Here is a 17,472-nt window from a genome sequence, read left to right on the forward strand (position 1 = left end):
TCTCGCCACTTCCATAAGCTCAAGTGTTATACATGGTATGTATACATATGTAAACATTTACCTACACAGGCAAACACATTGAACACACCACAAGCATTAACACGTCCCCCTGTGGACAGAGAGCAATGAAGATTAAAAACGCCAAACAGCCAAATCTGTGCTGTTTCCATGACCATATCTTTGTTGGTCTGAAGCTGGCACAGGTGATATTTGAAAACAAACCTCTAAACTATGAGTAGCCCTGAGCAGTCCCAAGCCTCAGTTACGGTCTTAACACATTACACCACTAGACTTCAGCTTTTTGCTAAGATGTCTCATGATCATCAGCACTGCAGCAAGCTTTCCTCCCTTTAGAACTTCTAAAGCCTCTGGTTTGCAAGACATACTCAAATACCCTACCATACACAAGGCAACAACTGAGCAGAAATTCTCATAACACACTGAACTTCTTCAGCTTGACATCAGCAGCTTTTCCATTCACATGCTCCATCTTTCATGTTTTCCAGACATGCAGCTGTGTGGAATGGTCTGGGGAAGGGGGTGGGAGGGAAGAACATCAGAACACTCACCACCTCTACTTGTGCTCAGTACAAAGACTCAAATTTTTTATAGTGAGCAATTTTTGGTGTCTGCAAAGCAAGACAGCCACCACCATGACTTCCTTCAACAATAAACCTGAATAAGCTGATACTGATGCCAAGAAAAGGTGTTGTAACCTCCCCCAATTGTTCACTCCCAACAGCGTGCTATTCACTCCCAAGTCCAGGGTGAGACCACGGGTGCCCATACAGGGAAGGAAATAACCTGGGTTAAACTCAAGTCAAGGAAGAAAAACACAAAGTGTGCCTTTAGCCTGCATCAGTTTTCAACCTGGTTCACTCAGTGACAGCACAAGCTTTCCCTGAGAATCTGGAGAGGAAAATAGGGAGCAATACAAAGCACACAAGTGGGGGAAGGCTTTTCTCCAGCAGCAGTCCCAGGTGTAGGCCTCCAATACAAGAAGATCCTCACTGCTGGGTCTGCCTTAGAGAACCACTAACAGTATCACACCAAAGTCTGGTGCTCTGCAGGAAAACAAGTAGAACTCTGAAGGTGCAAACACACAGCAATACATCCGTAACACAGCAAGATGACAAGTGCCGCGCTCAACCCTCCAATCTACTGGATCAGGAAGTTCCTGCTCAAAGGACACACTGCACCCGTAGCAACAGAGCAACGTTAGGGAATTAATTGCTGCTTTATGCTATAGCACGGACCTGTTACACGGGAGCGGGGCTGGACTTTAAAGACACACAAGTCCAGCAGCACAGGCATCCCAGACGGGGGGAGCAGCCCGGTGCCGTCACCCACCGTGCCCCGCAGACTCAGGGCCACCCGAACTTTGCGGGGCTGGGCCGCATCACCCCGCCGTTCCCTCCGAGGCCGCCGCGCTCACCTGCGTGTCCGTAGCGCTCAGGCCTCGCACGTATCCGTTGCGGAGCGCTCCGTGTGCCGCGCCGCTGCAGCCGTTGGCTCGGGGCTGAGCGCCCATCGCCGCCGCAGCCCGCTCGGGCCGCTCCATCCCGCTGCCGCCGCCGGACACGATCCCGCCGAGCCTCACCCGGCCCACACCCGGCCGCGACGCACCGGAAGCGCCAGCCGCCGCTTCCCCCAATGGGCGGCGGAAACGTCACGAGAAGGGAAGAGACGAGCCCGGAGCGGGCGGCGTGCTGAGCAGCGAGAGGGACGGGCGGGGCCTGCAGCGACGGCCAATGGGAGCGCGGCACTGCCGGCAGCCAGCGGGGAACCGAGGGGAGGGGAGAGGATCGGCCTGAGGCGGCGGCCAATGGGACAGCAGGGCGGGATGGCCCAGCGATGGTCGGCGGTGTGGGCACCTGCTCCAGTTGGTGCCTGCAGTTCTAAGCGGTGCCATGATCGATGCAGGGGGGGCGGGCTGTGCCCGGTGAGCGCTGTGCACAGCTCTTATCGTTCAAAGTGAGAGAGATAATGAGGGAATGGGCTCCCTCGGGACCTGCGGGCTGCCCTGCTGAGCGGGACTCGGGCTGGGGCACAGCGGCCTTCCTGAAGGACAAACGAAGGCGTCAGTGAGCGCTGTGGTGGGAGAGCTCCGGGCTGAGATCCACCAAGCAGTGACTGAGGAGCAGGTTGGACGGGGCCCTGGGCAACCTGATCTAGTAGAGGTGTATGTTTGGTGGCCCTGCCAGGCAGGGGGTTGGAACTACATGATCCTTGAGGTCCCTTCCAACCCGGGTCATTCTGTGATTCTGTGAGGAGGTCTGATGTGATATGTACGGCGACTCCATTAATAGGCAGGTGCTTTATAGAAATTGAATGGACATTCCCATGTTAAAATGTATAACATCTCTGTGCTTTGGATCACAGCTATGCACACTAGGTGTGGGAGTGCTTGCCAATGAGCCCAGCACTGCAATGAAGCGGTGTTGGCTTTCTACCTGTCATCTGTGTTGGCAGCTTTGATTCCCAGATTTCACTGGTGTCACCAACAAAAACAAACTCCCACGAAAATAAAAGCACACCACTGAACAGCTGGTGGGAGGAGGGCAATGACACTAACGTGCCTAAGTAAATACTGGAAAGGTAGAAGAGTCTGACCTTTGGTTTCTTCTGAGTAATTGAGAGGGAAGGGCCGTGGTATTTACTAGAATGTAATTGGAAAGAACCGCAGTAAATCTCAGCACAACACAAAACCAGCAGGGAGGTGGATTTGAGCAAACAGTCTCATCCTCTTCTCTCAAATTTGCTATTTTTGATAGTGGTTGTGTTCTTTGTTCCTCCTGTGTTATAGTTGCATCCTGGGGCCCCTGTCATGAATCTCACTGCAAGCTGGATATGAACATAGGGTTCTTAGCAAAAGTTAATTTGTTTCTGTGGAACTCATTTTTCTTTCCCTAGGAAGGCTTGGGAGAGCTTTACAGCTTCTTTCAGCCCATTTATGGGCGGAGCAACGTGTCCAACATGCTTCATATCTCTGAGTCACCTGTGGACACGAGAGGTTTTCATAATGAGGATACAAACACCAGCTCAGGGATAGCAAGTACAGGCTGGGTGTGGGTCCACAAAGGGTTAGCTCTGCGTGAGGCCATCTTCCTATTGTTGCAGGCTGTGGCTGCCACTGGAGCGGGTACAGACTTGTCCGAGAAACATCCTTTCTTCAGCCGGTTTCAGTAAGCAGTGACAAAGCCAGCAGCCAGGATGGGATGGGCCATGTCCCTTCTCTCATATTACAAGGCAGGACTGCAAAGCTGGTGCTGCTAGGAAGGTTCTAGTGATCAAAACAACAATCACCTATGTTCAGCTTTTGGCTGCTTGTGGCAAGTGGAGTTTCTTCATTGCATGTGCAGTTAGTGCTGTTGGTGAAGCTCATGGACCGCTCTTGCTGCTGAGACTTTTCTGGAGAAGGAGCAGAGAGCTGCGCTTGGGCCTCAGACGCACGCTGACTTCAGCAATGAACCAGGCTAGCGTGGTGCTTGAAGGACACCTTTCCCCTTCTGGTACAGAGCAGGGTGAGGGAAAGCCACACTCACCCTGGGGTTGTTGTGACAAAAGGGCCCAGGATGTCCATGAGGACAGGTCCCAGCATGGGGATGCCTCACAGGGCACAGCTGATGCCATAGACAGCATCAAGTACATCCCATAGAGCTCCTGGTGTTATGCCTGTGGGCAGCTCTGATCAGGCTCAGTGTGACGTGTGAGGTTTCTGTGTTTACAGATGACTGCAGCTTGTGTCTGTTGTCTACATGGCTGCACAGAAGATGATCCAAATAAACTCAGAACAAATTCAAGTTCTGAACTTCCTTTTAGGTCCAAACAGGAAAAGACCAGTCTGCTTGAACAGGAAGCTTCTGCTGAGGCTCCAGGAAAAAAAAAAGAAGTGATTACCATCCTGAGAGTACTCAGTCCCCTGAGCTGGAAGACGATGATGAGGAATTGAATAACACCTCCATAATTTAGGAGGAAACAGCAGCTCACTACTCAAGGTAGGCTGTCACAAGTCCATAGAATCAGATGGAATACACCTGGGGGTACTGAGGGAGGTAGCGGAAGTGATTGCTAAGCTACTTTCCATCATTAATCAGCAGTCCTGGTCAACTGTGGGTGTCTCAAATGACTGGAAATTTGCTAATGTGATGCCCATCTATAAGGAGAGGCAGAAGGATCTGGGGAACTACAGGGTAACTGTCAGCCAGACCTTGGTACTAGGGAAGGTCGTGGAGCAGATTGTCTTGAGTACAATTACTTGGCGTGTTCAGGACAGCCAGGGGATCAGATCTGGCCAGTATGAGTACATGAAAGGCAGGTCCTGCTTGACCAACCTGAATTCCTTCTGTGACCAGGCAACCTGCCTAGTGAATGAAGGAAAGGATATAGATGTAGTCTAGCTAGACCTTTGTAAAGCCCTTGGCTGTCTCCCACCACATTCTCCTGACTGTCTGACAGCCTATGGCTTATAAACAGTTATATTCTTAGCTGAGTAAAAATTGTCTGGAGAGCTGCTCCCAAAGAGTGGTGGTGAATGGAGCTAAATCCATTGGCAAATGGTCATGAGTGCTGTTCTTTGGGGGTCAGTACTGAGGCTGGCCCTGTCTAATATCTTGATTGGTAATGAAGGGATGGAGTGCACCCTCAGTAAGTTTGCAGATGACAACAAGTTGGGAGGTATTATTGATCTGCCTAAGAGTAGGAAGGCCCTGCAGAGGGGTCTGGATAGGCTGGTTTGATGGACTGAGTCCAATTTCTAAGCTTCAACAAGACCAAGTGGCACTTTGGTCACAACAACTCTATGCGTTGCTACAGGTTTGAAGCAGAGTGGCTGGAAATCTGAATGGATGAAAAGGATCTGAGGGTGTTAGTTGACAACTGGCTGAACGTGAGCCAGAAGTGTACCCAAGTGGCCACGAAAGCCAATGGCATCCTGGCTTGTATCAGAAATAGTGCAGTTGGCAGGACAAGGGAGATGATCATCCCTCTGTATGTGGCACTGGTGTGGTCACACCTCAAGTACTGTGTTGTTTTGGGCCCCTCACTACAAGAAAGACATTGAGGTCCTGGAGTGTGTCCAGAGAAGGGCAATGAAACTGGCAAGGGGTCTGGAGCACAGGCCTTGAGAGGAATGGCTGAAGGAATTAGGATTGTTTAGTCTGGAGATGAGGAGGCTCAGGGGAGACTATTGCTCTCTACAACTCCCTGACAGGAGGGTGTAGTGAGGTGGGGGCTGGTCTTTTTTCCCAGGTAACAGGGATAGGATGAGGGTTAATGGCCTTAAACTGCACCAGTGGAGGTTCAAGTTGAATATTAGAAAAATAATTATTCTCAGAAAGAGTGTTGGGGTATTGGAACAGGCTGCCAAGAGTGGTGGAGTCACTGTCTCTGGTGGTTTTCAAGGGAAGTGTAGATGTGACACTTAGGGGCATGGTTTAGTGGGCATGATGGTGATGGGCTGATGGTTGAATTAGATGATCTATGTTGTCTTTTCCAACCTTAATGATTCTGTGATTCCCCTCCTGTGGGCTGGCACTGCAAACAGTCTTACTAAGCCATCTGAATGAAGCAAGAAACTGTATGAGAAAAATGAAATGAGTCAAATGGAAGAGTACACCACAAGTAACAAGTCAGTCAGGGATTGCTGCACTCCAAGCTCATATCGACAGAGAGCTTACATCACTGGCATGAGTCAATGCATACAGTTGCGAATCATCTGTAGGTTTGGGGATCACAGGGCAGAGTTGTGAAGTTTGGAGACAGCATAAAACAAACTCAGGAAGGAGCAGTTGGGTAACCAGTGGGACACTGTAAGGTAGCAGGAAAATTTTGGTGTATCAGTGTCCCAAACAGAACTTGGGGCTTCCTTCTACAATAATTAGAGATTATCAGAACTTATGTCTGAGGGCTGTACTTTCATTAGACAAAGGAGTTGACAGCTGAGACAAAACTAGTTATGTGAATCAAGTCAGCTCTATGGGGAATCTCAACTGAACGTCTTGAGGTGGCTGTAGTCAGAAATGAGCCTAATTCTTCAGTTTTCACATTTGCAATTCGGACAGAATAAGTAGTTAGTCAAGGCAGTTAGTAGCAGGTAGGTTGCTTTGGAAAGGGACAGTCCCCAGTCTCCAAGTGTCTCTCCTTCATCTTCAGTCTCCAGGCACAAACTGAACTGAACATGAACTCACTGCTGAAGGTGTAATTGAAAAGGCTACAGTTTGGGCAGACCTATGTAGTGCTGTGTTTGTATGGTAAGTATTGGTTTTGTTTCTTGGTTTTCTTTTACAGTTTCAGTAACTTAGCACTGAATCTTACACTGAACTGTGTAAGGAAATAACTACGGGGAGGCACCAAATTTTAGCTTGAGTCTGAATGGCAGAACGTGTGTCTGAAGTTTAGGGAAAGAATCAGAAGGAGCATGGAAAAGTCTTTGGGGATCTCATAGCTAATTAAATAGCAGTTTAAGAAAACACACAGCAATAAGAGTGTCCCAGGAGAATCTGTCAAGACAATAGCTAAATTTCATGGAAAGCTGGAGGGGCCTTGGAGTAGGCCTTAAGAAGGAACAATACTTGTTTGGGAGATTGGCTGGTCTGGTGTGTGAGTGACCATTCTTCTGTCCTCAGCTTAGAAAAATGTTGAGTTCTCACAATGGTTTGCTTCCTTCTGCTGAGGCAGGCAAGTGCAGGTAAGTACAGCTCTTTTTCTTCCATCCTTCCTTTATTTCTTTATTTATTTATTTTAGCAGTGTTTAAATTAGCTGGTTTAAATTTAGCTTAGCTGACAGTTATGTTTCTGCTTCTGGAAAGATTCTCTCACTCCCTAAGGCCTTCTGTGGTGAATGCCACAGTTCTAAGATCACCACAGGTTTTCTTTCACCTTTTCACCTCTTCACACGCTGGTTTGGATCAGAATTTGTAAATGTGGATTGTTTGCTACCCAGTAGGTTTGTCCGGAGAAATTAGCCAGGCTTGCATTGAAATGGGAAAGATGTCACGGTGGGAGATTTGTGACTGGAGATGCAAGAGGACTGAGAGGATGTAGGTACTGAAATATGTATATGAATATGAGTCTGATAAGCTGTAATAAAACTAATGTAGGATGGGGTAGATGACGTGTGTAGGATCAGGCTGCTGGCCAGCAAAACTAGGCATGGGAGGGAATCCAGTATATTAGAAGAGATTAATAACTTTAACCACCTACTTAACCACCTACAGTTATTATTCCTTTTACGTACAGCTTTAATCCTTCAGTTAAGAAAGAAGTAGGCAACTAACTATACCAAAGGTGTGTTATTCTGCAAGTTTCAATTGGGGCTGACTGCCAAGATCATCCTAGCCTTGTTTGGAGCTTTCCTTGTGATTTATCTGTTTTTCTTTGCATCCCCAATTTTCAAGACTCCAGTGCAAAATAGCATTCATAACTTTGTTCTTTCATCCACCCTGTTCAGACTTGTGGGTGTTTGCCTTTCATTTGGTCAGTGACTTGTGTAGTGCTGTAGAGTGGAGAATGACATTTCTCCGTAGCAGAGCTGAACTGTAGGTTGCAGCTGACTTAAGGTCAGCAATAACATTCACATACATTCACTGTTTTGTCCAGTTCTTGGCAACACCTGCTTTTTTTCTGGAGCCTTAAGTCTGAATCTTTTCTTATGCCATCACAGCAGAATTACGTGGAGATGTGTCCTCTCTCAGGTCTCTCTCTAGCACTATAGCACCAACAAAGGCTGTAGTTCCTGGAACTCTTGCATTTACCACTGAGAAGAGTTGATATGAGTTAAAACTATCCCAGCAAAAACAGTGAGCTGTGTTAAAAGAGCAGGAGTGGCAGGTTTGGGAATGGACAGTTGAGGTGGAACCCATTATTTTATCATCATTCTTGTCATGTTTTGTTAACGGCAGTATGGTCTGACAAAGTCTGTGGTCAAGGTGCAGGAGTACTGGCAGAATGGGGGTGAAATAAGCGTGTTTATACTCAAAACAATGGTTGGAAGTGTGGTAATTACAGCAGCTTCTGGTCTTCTATGTGGTTCCTGTGGTACACTGTTAGTCACCTGTATTGCCCCAGCTTTCATATTCTTCCATGGACATTCATTGTCACTTGTGCTGATGGCTGCTCAGTTTGATGAGTGGTAAAGCAGTGTGATAGAAACTGTCCTTAGGTCTCGGATTCATTTCCTTGTTGATAGTGCTTCTTGCATCTAAATAGGCCTCAGTCTCTTTTCAGTTTTGGGGTTCCCTAGAGCATTCACTATTAGCTCCCCCACCTCATACACAGGATTTGATCCTGCATATTTGATGTGATGTGGGCTCCTTTTTAATGGCATGCTCACTTATCTCCCCAGCTCTAGCACTAAGTTAGGTCCTGTTCCTGTAGGCAGTGACCAGGTTCTGTGCTTTTTCAGCTGTCACTGAGCCAATGAGTTGATTTTTATCTTTTATTTTTTGTGCCTTGCTTTCTTAGTCCATGAAATGAGTTTAGTGAGACCATTACCCTCTCCATGGAAGATGAAATGAAAGGCTGCATCTGTGCTGTATAATAAACAAAGCCCTAATTTACATGTAAATGCGTGTGATATCGCTGTAGCAGCAGAGTTGTACCAGTGAAGCCCTCCTTATGTGCAGGCAGCTTATGTCAGCAGAATAGGGTGCTTTTTTTTTTTAGCAGAACTTTTCCAAGCACTGTCAGCCAAATCAGCAAAAACCATTCAATACCAATATAACTGTGTCCTCATTAGGACCCAGAGCCTCATCATAGTTTAATTCCTAACTTCTTTTTAGGCACTTAAATGCTTTTGATAGTCTGGGCCTAAGACTTAGCTGTATGGAAGAGAAGCCAAACGCTCCTCCCACTGATACGCTGGCAAACAAGTTCAGAACAGATGTGGCCTTTCCTTATCAGTAGCTGCAAGCGCTTTGAGAAACGGGTAAAAGCACTGAGCCTGGCACAGGGTGCTGTGGCTGACTTATAGGAGAACTGCAGCTGTTTCTCCTTGTTCTGACAATATTGTTGGTACCACAGAAAACTGGTCAAGTTCCTGTGAAGAGCAGAACTAAAAGCCCTTGTAGGCCACTGACACTACTGGTAGGGGAGTGGAAGTGGCAGTGTCACTTGGGAGGGTGTCTATGCTTGTTCCTGTTGTGAAAGGCTGTGCCAGCCCCTGACTTTTGCAGCCCCTTGGTTGTAGCATGTATGAGAGGATGCTTCTCCTTTGCTGAAGCCTTCTCCTTTGCAGCCACTGTCCCTGGTCCCATGGCTCAGCCTTTTTGCTTCAACTCCACGTCCCTGTAGCCCCCAGTTTCTGACTGTGAAGATTGTGGTATAATGTAATTCTCATCAGCTGGGAGCACTTTGAGCACTTGGTACAAGTCTGTAGAGGAATGTGACCTTTGAACATGCCTTAACTTAAGGGAAGTAAATCACAGCTCCTCACCTAGGCATTTTGCATTGAAGAGGTGCCATAAAGAAAGTCATAGAAGAAGGGTGGATACATAAGGCTGTGAGGAACACTGTGGGATCCAGCTAAGTCAGTCAGGCTGGCAGAGAGCTTGATCAGCTGGGGAATTAGTGGCAACAAGCATTACATGTTTATTATCTAGGAGTCAGGACTGGGCATTTTGTCCTCTGACTGAAATAGGAGGCTGCAGTTCCTGAAGTGCAGAAGAGAGATGTGCATGTGGCAAGTGTAAGAAGCAACTATAGGAAACGTTGATATTAATGGGAAGGTCACAAGCCTGGTGAAGGTTCTGCAGGTCTGAGCGGTTGCTATATCAGACATAGCCATAAGGGGGAAGTGTGTGCTCAGGCATTAGATGCCTTTCTCTGTACCAGAGCAGTCCCAGCTTGGTTGGCTGTAGGTTCTGCAGGCAGCAGGGACCCTTCCCGTGTTCTGCCTCCTGTGTGGGGCTGCAATAAGGGGCCTCTGCTTCCTGAGAGGTACCCGAGGTCAGGCATAGTCAGGCATACAGGTAGTGAAGATGCAAGTGGACAGAGAAAGGAGATGCATGGGCATGTGAATTATGTGCTTATCACTTCTTGTAGAGAGGGGAGGATTTGCTGTGTAATCCTGACCAGTACTACAATAACTGGGGACACCTGAGCAGCCAGGTAGGGAAATCTGCTTCAGCCATGTGCTAGAACAGGTACATCAGATCACTCTTCCATTAGCTGGATCACACTCGATTAGGGCCTTATGGCTTGAGGATGTTCATGTTGGAGTGCTTTTGGGAGGAGCAGGGAATCTCAAGAGTAAGCTGAAGTAAGCACGGGGAGCTTGAGATGATTACAAAGAACAGGATAGATCCAACAGGCTATGGGCAGGCATCCTGCCTGCAGTCCAAGGAGATGTTACCTGAGGCGGTTTACTGAGCATTTTAGAGGCCTTGTGTAGAGCACATGAGCTAAGTAGCGGCAAGTGGAACATGGTTGTTAGCAACTGCTTGGACCCTAGTAGATGTCACAGTATGAGCTACTTCACATTTGCTAGGTGCTCATCATTTGCCAAGTGCTGGTTAAAACTCTTCAACATAAGGCAGAAAAGGACACTTGTACTGTGGGATACGGAAACTTCAAGCTCCAGCAAGTTGATGCCTGCTGGGGCCAACAGGCCCTGTTAGCTGGAGCTGTCACCTAGGTATGTTTGAGGAGTTTCCACTTGCTGTCTGAACTCAGTGAGGGCTGCTTTGTGTCCACCACAGTGGTACTGCCCAAGCTCTAGCTATGCTGGCACCTTCTTGAAGAACACATGGAATATGCTGTGACTGGTATCTGTGGATATGTCTCCAGGCTGCCTGGTGGTGTAAATGAAAGCTGAGTTGGAGTGATTTGTTATGGCTGTTACCTGAAATCAATACCTTGACCGCTGCATGGCAGGGGGTTTAGGGATGCAGCTCACAGTTTCTACCTACTTTGTTCCTGCTGTGTTATGAAATCAGTTGCTGCTGTGCTCCTGCTTCCCTGCTATCAACAGGGAGTTGGACTTTCCTTCAGGGACCCATGGGGTACATTGAGGAGAAACAGGATTAATGTTGATTTCCTGTAGTTAACTGCCAAGAAATGTGAGCAGCGTGGTCCAGTCAGGAGCACCAAGTGACCTGACCACCAGCTTCCCTTGGGTTTTGTACTGCACAGAGGCATATGGCTTTGTGTCTTGATCAGTGTCTTGGGGCCTTTTTTCTCTCAGGGAGAAACAGAGGAAAGCAAAGAATACAAAGTTCAATTTATTCTGTGCTCATGCCGTGGAATTGAAACAAAATGCATCCAAGAATAAACTGCACAAGATCTATAGGCAGGTGTTGTGCCAGCTTTTGGTGGCTGGCAGGCTGTGCATTGATTTTGTGCTTATAAAGCATCTTACACCTACGCAGCAGAGGGACCTATAGCTGTAGGAACTGAGACCGAAAGCCTGTCTGGTTCTCTTGAGACACAGAGCACATGAATGGGAGAGAGCTGAGAGAATGTGTATGGCTCAGCAAGTGTATGTTGTCTGCGTCATTCAGGAGGGGTAGCGGAGGTGTTACAATGTATCCGTGCCCTCCCTGTGTGGGGTGGCCAGGGGCAGAGAAACAATGTGTGTGTTTGGTTACATGTGCTGTCTGCTGCCTGTGCTACACACAGGGCAGATGTGCAGGAATGGCTGCGTGTAAGGACACAAGAGGTTGCTTTGCAGTTAAATGAGGCACAGCATTACCATGGCGACCGCACTCTCCTCTCCTTTCCATGCCAGACACCAGGCTCCCAGGCAATAATGTTTGCATGTTGTTCTGGAAGGCCTGGACTCACTCCTGCTCTTATAAGAATGTTTGAGGGCTGTGTTACTCTCTCTCTAGACTGGAGAAGTGGTGAACATGGGGGTGTAGTAAAAGAGGGTCACTATTTGGGCACCTTCCACACCAGTTGCTGGTGCAGCACAGAAATGTAAGGACTGTAGTTTGAACTGCTATGATACATCATCATCCACACAGTGTTCTCAGGAGCAGTGAAGTGAGCCAGCTGGCAGTTTTTCAGTACATAGTGTGTGTGTGTGCAGAGAGCTGTCTGTTGGAGGACCCTGCACCCATGGTGCAAGAGAGGTGCTCACAGTGAACAGCTTCAACCACAGCAGCAGTAGGAGCTTGAAGCTCTCCGGTGATAGGTACTGGAAGACTTTAAGGTAGACACAAGGTAACTGTGCACCAGAAGACAATGCTTCCTTGAACCTACTGTATTCATTTTCGCTGTGATGCTTATACAGACTGTGTTGTCTGCACTTACTGAGTTGAATCAGACCATGTCCTGTGCTACAGGTCCTGGCAAAGAAAGTAGAGCTGCATCTTCCAGGGAATAGATATCCCAAGATGCATTCCTTGGAGACCTTATTCCTTTCATCTTCAGAGGACTTTACTCTTTCATCAGCTCTCCAGGTTTAGTATTCACATGTCTGTGAGGCTTTGTAGCCTAAGATGTCTGGAAATGATTGGGCTGGAGAGGAGCACTGATGCATCTTCTGCAGACTTGTATGCAAATTTTGGAAAGAATAAAGCAAGTAGGTGGTCCCGCCAGCCTGAAGGTTGAAGTGGCACAGGATACCAGAGAGGTGCTGTAGAACATCACATTCCTTCTGTTGCACTGTAACATTACAGATGTGCAGAGCACTACTAGAGGGAATGGTTCAGTTCTCTTCCTCACAGATGTGCCTGTTGTAGCACATGCCAATTGAGTGTCCACCTTTTCCCTTTAAGGGTTTTTGTTTCAAGCACAGAAAACCGTGCTGGACTCAGATAAACAGGCACTGTCATCTTGCAGAGGTCTGGCAGAAGAACATATAGCTGCAGTTCTGCAAGGTGAAACAATTTCTCTACTCAGCAGAGACTTGCTAATTCACACAGTCATGAGGTCTCATTAGAAACATATTTTTAAATGAAAAAGCAAGGAAATAATGCAAAATAGATTTGAATATATTCCAGGTAATAGCTAAATTTTTCATAGTAAAAACCAATAATAGATCAGTCTGTGTGCTACGAACATGTAATCATAAAAATATATCATGGGAGGCTTCTGCTATCTGTTCTTGGCTTAGCACTGACCTTGTCTATTAGATCTCAATTAAATAACTCTGACTAATGTTGTTCTTTCTCTCTCTCCTGCTTTTCTGTTGCAGAAAATAATATCCAGTGATAAAAACACCGAGTACCTGGACACTTAATCAAAGGATGGGATGCAGAGTTACTTGGTAGGCTCCGTGTCACCTGAAAAAATAGCATTTCCTGGGTGAATAATATGGAAAGGAGGCATTAGAGGTCTGTGGAGCCAGGGATTGCAGCCTTCAGTATTAAGCAGCCTCTGCTGCTCCCTAAAAAGCATGCAGTGATCATTGCAGCTACAGGAAAGGGGTAAGTAGGCCAGAGGGATCAGGAGCATGCTGTATCTTCACTTCCTATGTTTACTCACCTGGAATCCTCCTTTCCTGTAACTTCTCTCTTATTGTTTTGTCCTAGAAGAACTGACAGAGAATTAGGCAGCGGTAGTGATAAGACTATATAAGACTTGCCCTGCTGCATAAAACTCCTGTGATGATAAGGGAGATATCTGCAGACTGATTCCACTTTTGGCCAAGGTAAGTATCAAAGCATCCAAGCACTGTGCCAAATCCAGATTTCTCCTAGAGCACAATGACAGCCAGGAAGGGCTTAGAAACATCTGTCCTGCACTTCAGTTTGATATCCAGGAGCAGCTCTTTCCAGAATTTAAACTCTGTTTGAAAACAAAGCTAGCGTTAAAGTTTCAACAACAACCAGCACCGCTGCTTGGACTGATTGTTTTTATGCAAGAACAGCACTTGAAAGATGAGTCTCCTTTCCAGTCTGTGTGCTATCCCCTGGCCTCCTCCATCATTTCAGAATCAATAGCTGTTTCTGATTGCACCCCTCCCCTGCAGACCCTGCTCTTTGCTACCTCATTTTGGTTTTAATTTACCACTGCAAAATTGCAGTCATTTTTCCCCTATTGTAATTAAGAAACCTATCCATTAAGGAGAATGAAAACAAAAACAAAGCCTTCTTATCTGAGCCCTTAGCACAGAACAGAGACAGAAATGATTGGTGAGAAGATCAGGTCTAGAAAGCCGAGCCCTTTATTGATTCTTCTGGCTTTTCTCAGTAAATACAGAATGAGTTTTAAATTCACCTAGAAGGAAGCTAAAAGCCAGTGTGAAGCACTGACTTCCCAGCACGAAAGAATAAAGAAACAGCGTCTTCTTACCTGATTCACTCCTTATTCTGTCTAGTTTGAACAGAAACATCTGGCAAATGTTTCATTGTACCTTGCTTTAATTCTATTTCAGTTTTAGCACATTCTGCTATAAATTGGCCTTGCTCGTGACTTTCCAAAGAGTAATGGTCTTGACCATAGTCAGAGCCTCCTAAGATGGGTCTTACACTTAAAATAGCAAGAACTGGATTGGGATAGAGGTAACTGGGCTAGAATTACTCTGACCCTTCAGATTGTTCCTTTGCTCATGGGCACTCCAAAAGCAAAACACCCTAGGATCCAATGGATTTAAGTGAATCTAGTGGGTTTGGGAACTAGGATTCAGTCATTCATTTGTTGTTGGCACCTTGTTTGTAACAGAAATCAGCACTACCTGAGAGGCTGGTCTACCACCTGAAACTGGAAAAGGTGTAGAGAAGGGTTACTAAGGAGCCAGGGACACAGGGCACATGATGTACAAATAAATGTGGGTTCTGAGTCCTTCTTCTGTGTGGCACAGAGGAGGCTAAGGCTGAGGAGCTACAAAGCGGTGGAGCCAAATTCTTAGTGGTAGTAGTAGACGGTAAGAAAAAAGCAAGGGAATTGTGCTTTGCGAAACTCAGGCAGGACATAAGACAACACTTCTTCATAAGGTGAAGAGGACAGTGCTGATACAGGTTACTGAAAGAAATGGCAGTCATCATAGTGGGAGGTTTCAAAGTCTAGCATGGATCATCTGTTGGCAGCAGCACTCTTTCTAGTGGGAGGTTGGACTAGACAATTCTAGAGGTGCCTTGAGACCACTGTTTCTGTGGTCCATGGACTACAGACATCAATTGATGCAAGGAAAGAGTCTGTATGATTTAGGCTGTAATTTGCACAATGGCAACTTTGATCTCAACTCCATTATAGCATATGTAGCATTATTAGGCAGTCTTCCATTATTTGCATAGGAAAATTATTTTGTTACGGTACTTGTGATTGTCATTTGCTAAGTATAAATAGCTAAACTTATTTTGTACAGTGTTATAATTGTGTCAACAGCATCTTGTGCTACTTGTACCAGATTTGGTTATTAGGATGAATAGAGGCACTGGCAGAGTGTGAGTGAATGTCACCAGTCTTCTATCAAGGCTTTCTTAATGTAGTGGTCTTTTGAGGCCTCCAGCAACTTACTTTTCTGGATCATTAATTCCCACACTCTGTGTACATCTGTTGACTTTTTGAGGTAACATGTTCAGATGTAGGCAAGTCTTCTGATTTCATCAGAACTACAGCAAGCTTAGAGCACACTGTGTTTTAACTCAATTTTTTATCCTAATTAAATAGAAATAATTCTTGTCACTAATTACTTTCTTCTTTGTGTTAAATCCGTCCTGCTTGAGCTGTGATGCAGGGAATGGCAGTGGCCTATGTAAGTGAATATAAATCCAAGCTCTTGTCCGAAGTTGGTAAAATGCAACCTGGACTTACAGGCATGGCAGTAAGACTGAGATACTGTGCTGCTATGTGGGTATTTCCTACCAACTAGCTTATTCCCATTCTACCAGCTTCTCCCATATACTAGCTCAGCAGAGCACAAACAGCAGGGGTTAGATCCATTTTACTCCTTAGGTCCATCTTTTATCTGCTGAATTATCTGATGTGGAACAGTGAGGGGAAGAAAATGTCAACAAGCTCTCAAAGGAAAAATACCTAGGAGCAGAATCTTTAAGGCAGCAGGCACAGCTCTAGGGACTGCATTGTCAGTAAGTTACTGCCTGGTTGCCAAGAAAAGGACATGTAGTAAATCTGTCTTGGGCACTGTGCAGCCCAGTTTATAACAGTGGATTTTTCTAGCACGGTACTACCAGGAGGACTGAAATGCCAAGTTTGTACAGGCCGTTACCTCTTCACTGCAGATTTTATTTTTCCTTTACTGTAGAATACTAAAAAAATATGCATCACTAGTTGTTTTTATCTTTTGGACAGATAGTTTATCTATAGATCACACATAAACAGAGTACATATGCTAAACAAGGTGCTTCATTTCAGGTGGCTTTGAGTTAAACACATCATTATCATGTGGTAATCAGCTCATTACACTCATTTTCTTGCAGAACTAGCCCAGATGACCTCTTCTCTCCTTTCCCTCAACTTCACATAGCAGGTCATCCTAGAAGACAGATACCTATGGTACTGAAGCATTGGAGCTTGTGGCACTTGGGCAGTGCTCCTTTCTAAGAACTACAGAGGTTATCTCAGCATGTACTCCTATGAACAGAGGCAAATATCTGCGGTATTGATACATATAAAAATCTGGGCTATGAAAAATCCTGTTGGGTCATTGCAAACCTTAACAGATAAAGTGCAAATGCTACAACCTGTTGTTGGTGTTGACCTGGCCACTGGTTTCTAATCATTATGCCCTGAAGAAAAAAAATAGTGGAGTACTTATAGATAGAGCCTCATTACTCCAACATCCAAGGGATGCTTCCTTTTCAGAACCATGCTCAGGATTATAATGTGTAGAAGTTCTGTGGTTTGCCCATCTGTACTCTGCTGTGAGTTGCCAACTTAATGCTGCTATTTACAGCTATTCAGGAAGTTCTCTCGCCTCATATTCCTCGTCTTCACACATGGATGACTTTAATTCTTTGGGGTCATTTCTATATGCCCACTTTTGGGTTCTTTTTTGGGTGTTTGATACAAAATTATACCAAGTACATTTCTCAATAGCATTAGATAATAAGCTTGACTGCAAGTCCGTAACTCATGTTTTCAGCACAGCCACATCTCAATAAAAAGACATCAATAATTGCTATTGCTGTTTTCCAGCATTTACTACTGTTTCAAACAGTATGGATTCTTGTTCTTCAATCAAAGATGGATGGCGCCCTGGGCAGCCTGGTGTAGTATTAGATATGAGGTTGGTGGTCCTGCCTGCAGCAGGGGGGTTGGAGCTTGATGATTCTTGAGGTCCCAAGCCATCTATGTTTGTAGGGAATTGAAGACATTTAAGAAATGAAAATATAAAGATAGTTCAACCTCAGCCTGCTACAGTCGTTTGGTTTTTAACTGCCCAGATCTTAGATCTAAGCTTTGGTGATAAGGGTATAGGTAGATTTTTTGCTTTTTTTCCTGAGTTAAGAACACAGTTTGCCTTCTCACTGTAAGGGAGATGAGCATTCCTTTCCCTGTGCCCACCTACAGGAGCCACTAAAGGAGTTCCGCTGCTCTCTGAGACCTACCCAGACAGTTAACATT

At 45.9% G+C, this 17,472-nt stretch overlaps 1 protein-coding gene and 1 long non-coding RNA gene across 4 annotated transcripts in view; one reads left to right on the forward strand and one right to left on the reverse strand.

Annotated features, from left to right (window-relative positions):
* SPTLC2 (serine palmitoyltransferase long chain base subunit 2) overlaps positions 1-1,624 on the reverse strand; it is a 57,870-nt gene extending 56,246 nt beyond the window's left edge. Inside the window, exon 1 of the mRNA XM_015865192.3 lies at positions 1,436-1,624. Within this exon, the coding sequence (XP_015720678.2) occupies positions 1,436-1,561 (126 nt within the window). The 5' untranslated portion in view covers positions 1,562-1,624. The remainder of the gene's footprint in view (positions 1-1,435) is intronic.
* A 211-nt stretch (positions 1,625-1,835) lies between these two features.
* Positions 1,836-17,028, forward strand: LOC107315135 (uncharacterized). Of its 3 annotated transcripts, XR_014946745.1 has the most exons (5): positions 1,846-2,144; positions 3,823-3,998; positions 13,139-13,370; positions 13,479-13,594; positions 16,326-17,028. It is a non-coding gene; the product is annotated as an uncharacterized LOC107315135 (long non-coding RNA). The 3 variants fall into 3 exon arrangements; XR_014946747.1 differs by lacking the exons at positions 13,479-13,594; positions 16,326-17,028 and adding an exon at positions 6,154-6,251 and having other exon boundaries at positions 1,836-2,144; XR_014946746.1 differs by lacking the exon at positions 16,326-17,028 and having other exon boundaries at positions 13,479-14,242.
* The last annotated feature ends 444 nt before the right edge of the window (positions 17,029-17,472 follow it).

This window comes from Coturnix japonica, chromosome 5 (genome assembly GCF_054131305.1).
Source record: "Coturnix japonica strain WE chromosome 5, WE-NBRP24, whole genome shotgun sequence".
NCBI classification, from domain to species: domain Eukaryota; kingdom Metazoa; phylum Chordata; class Aves; order Galliformes; family Phasianidae; genus Coturnix; species Coturnix japonica.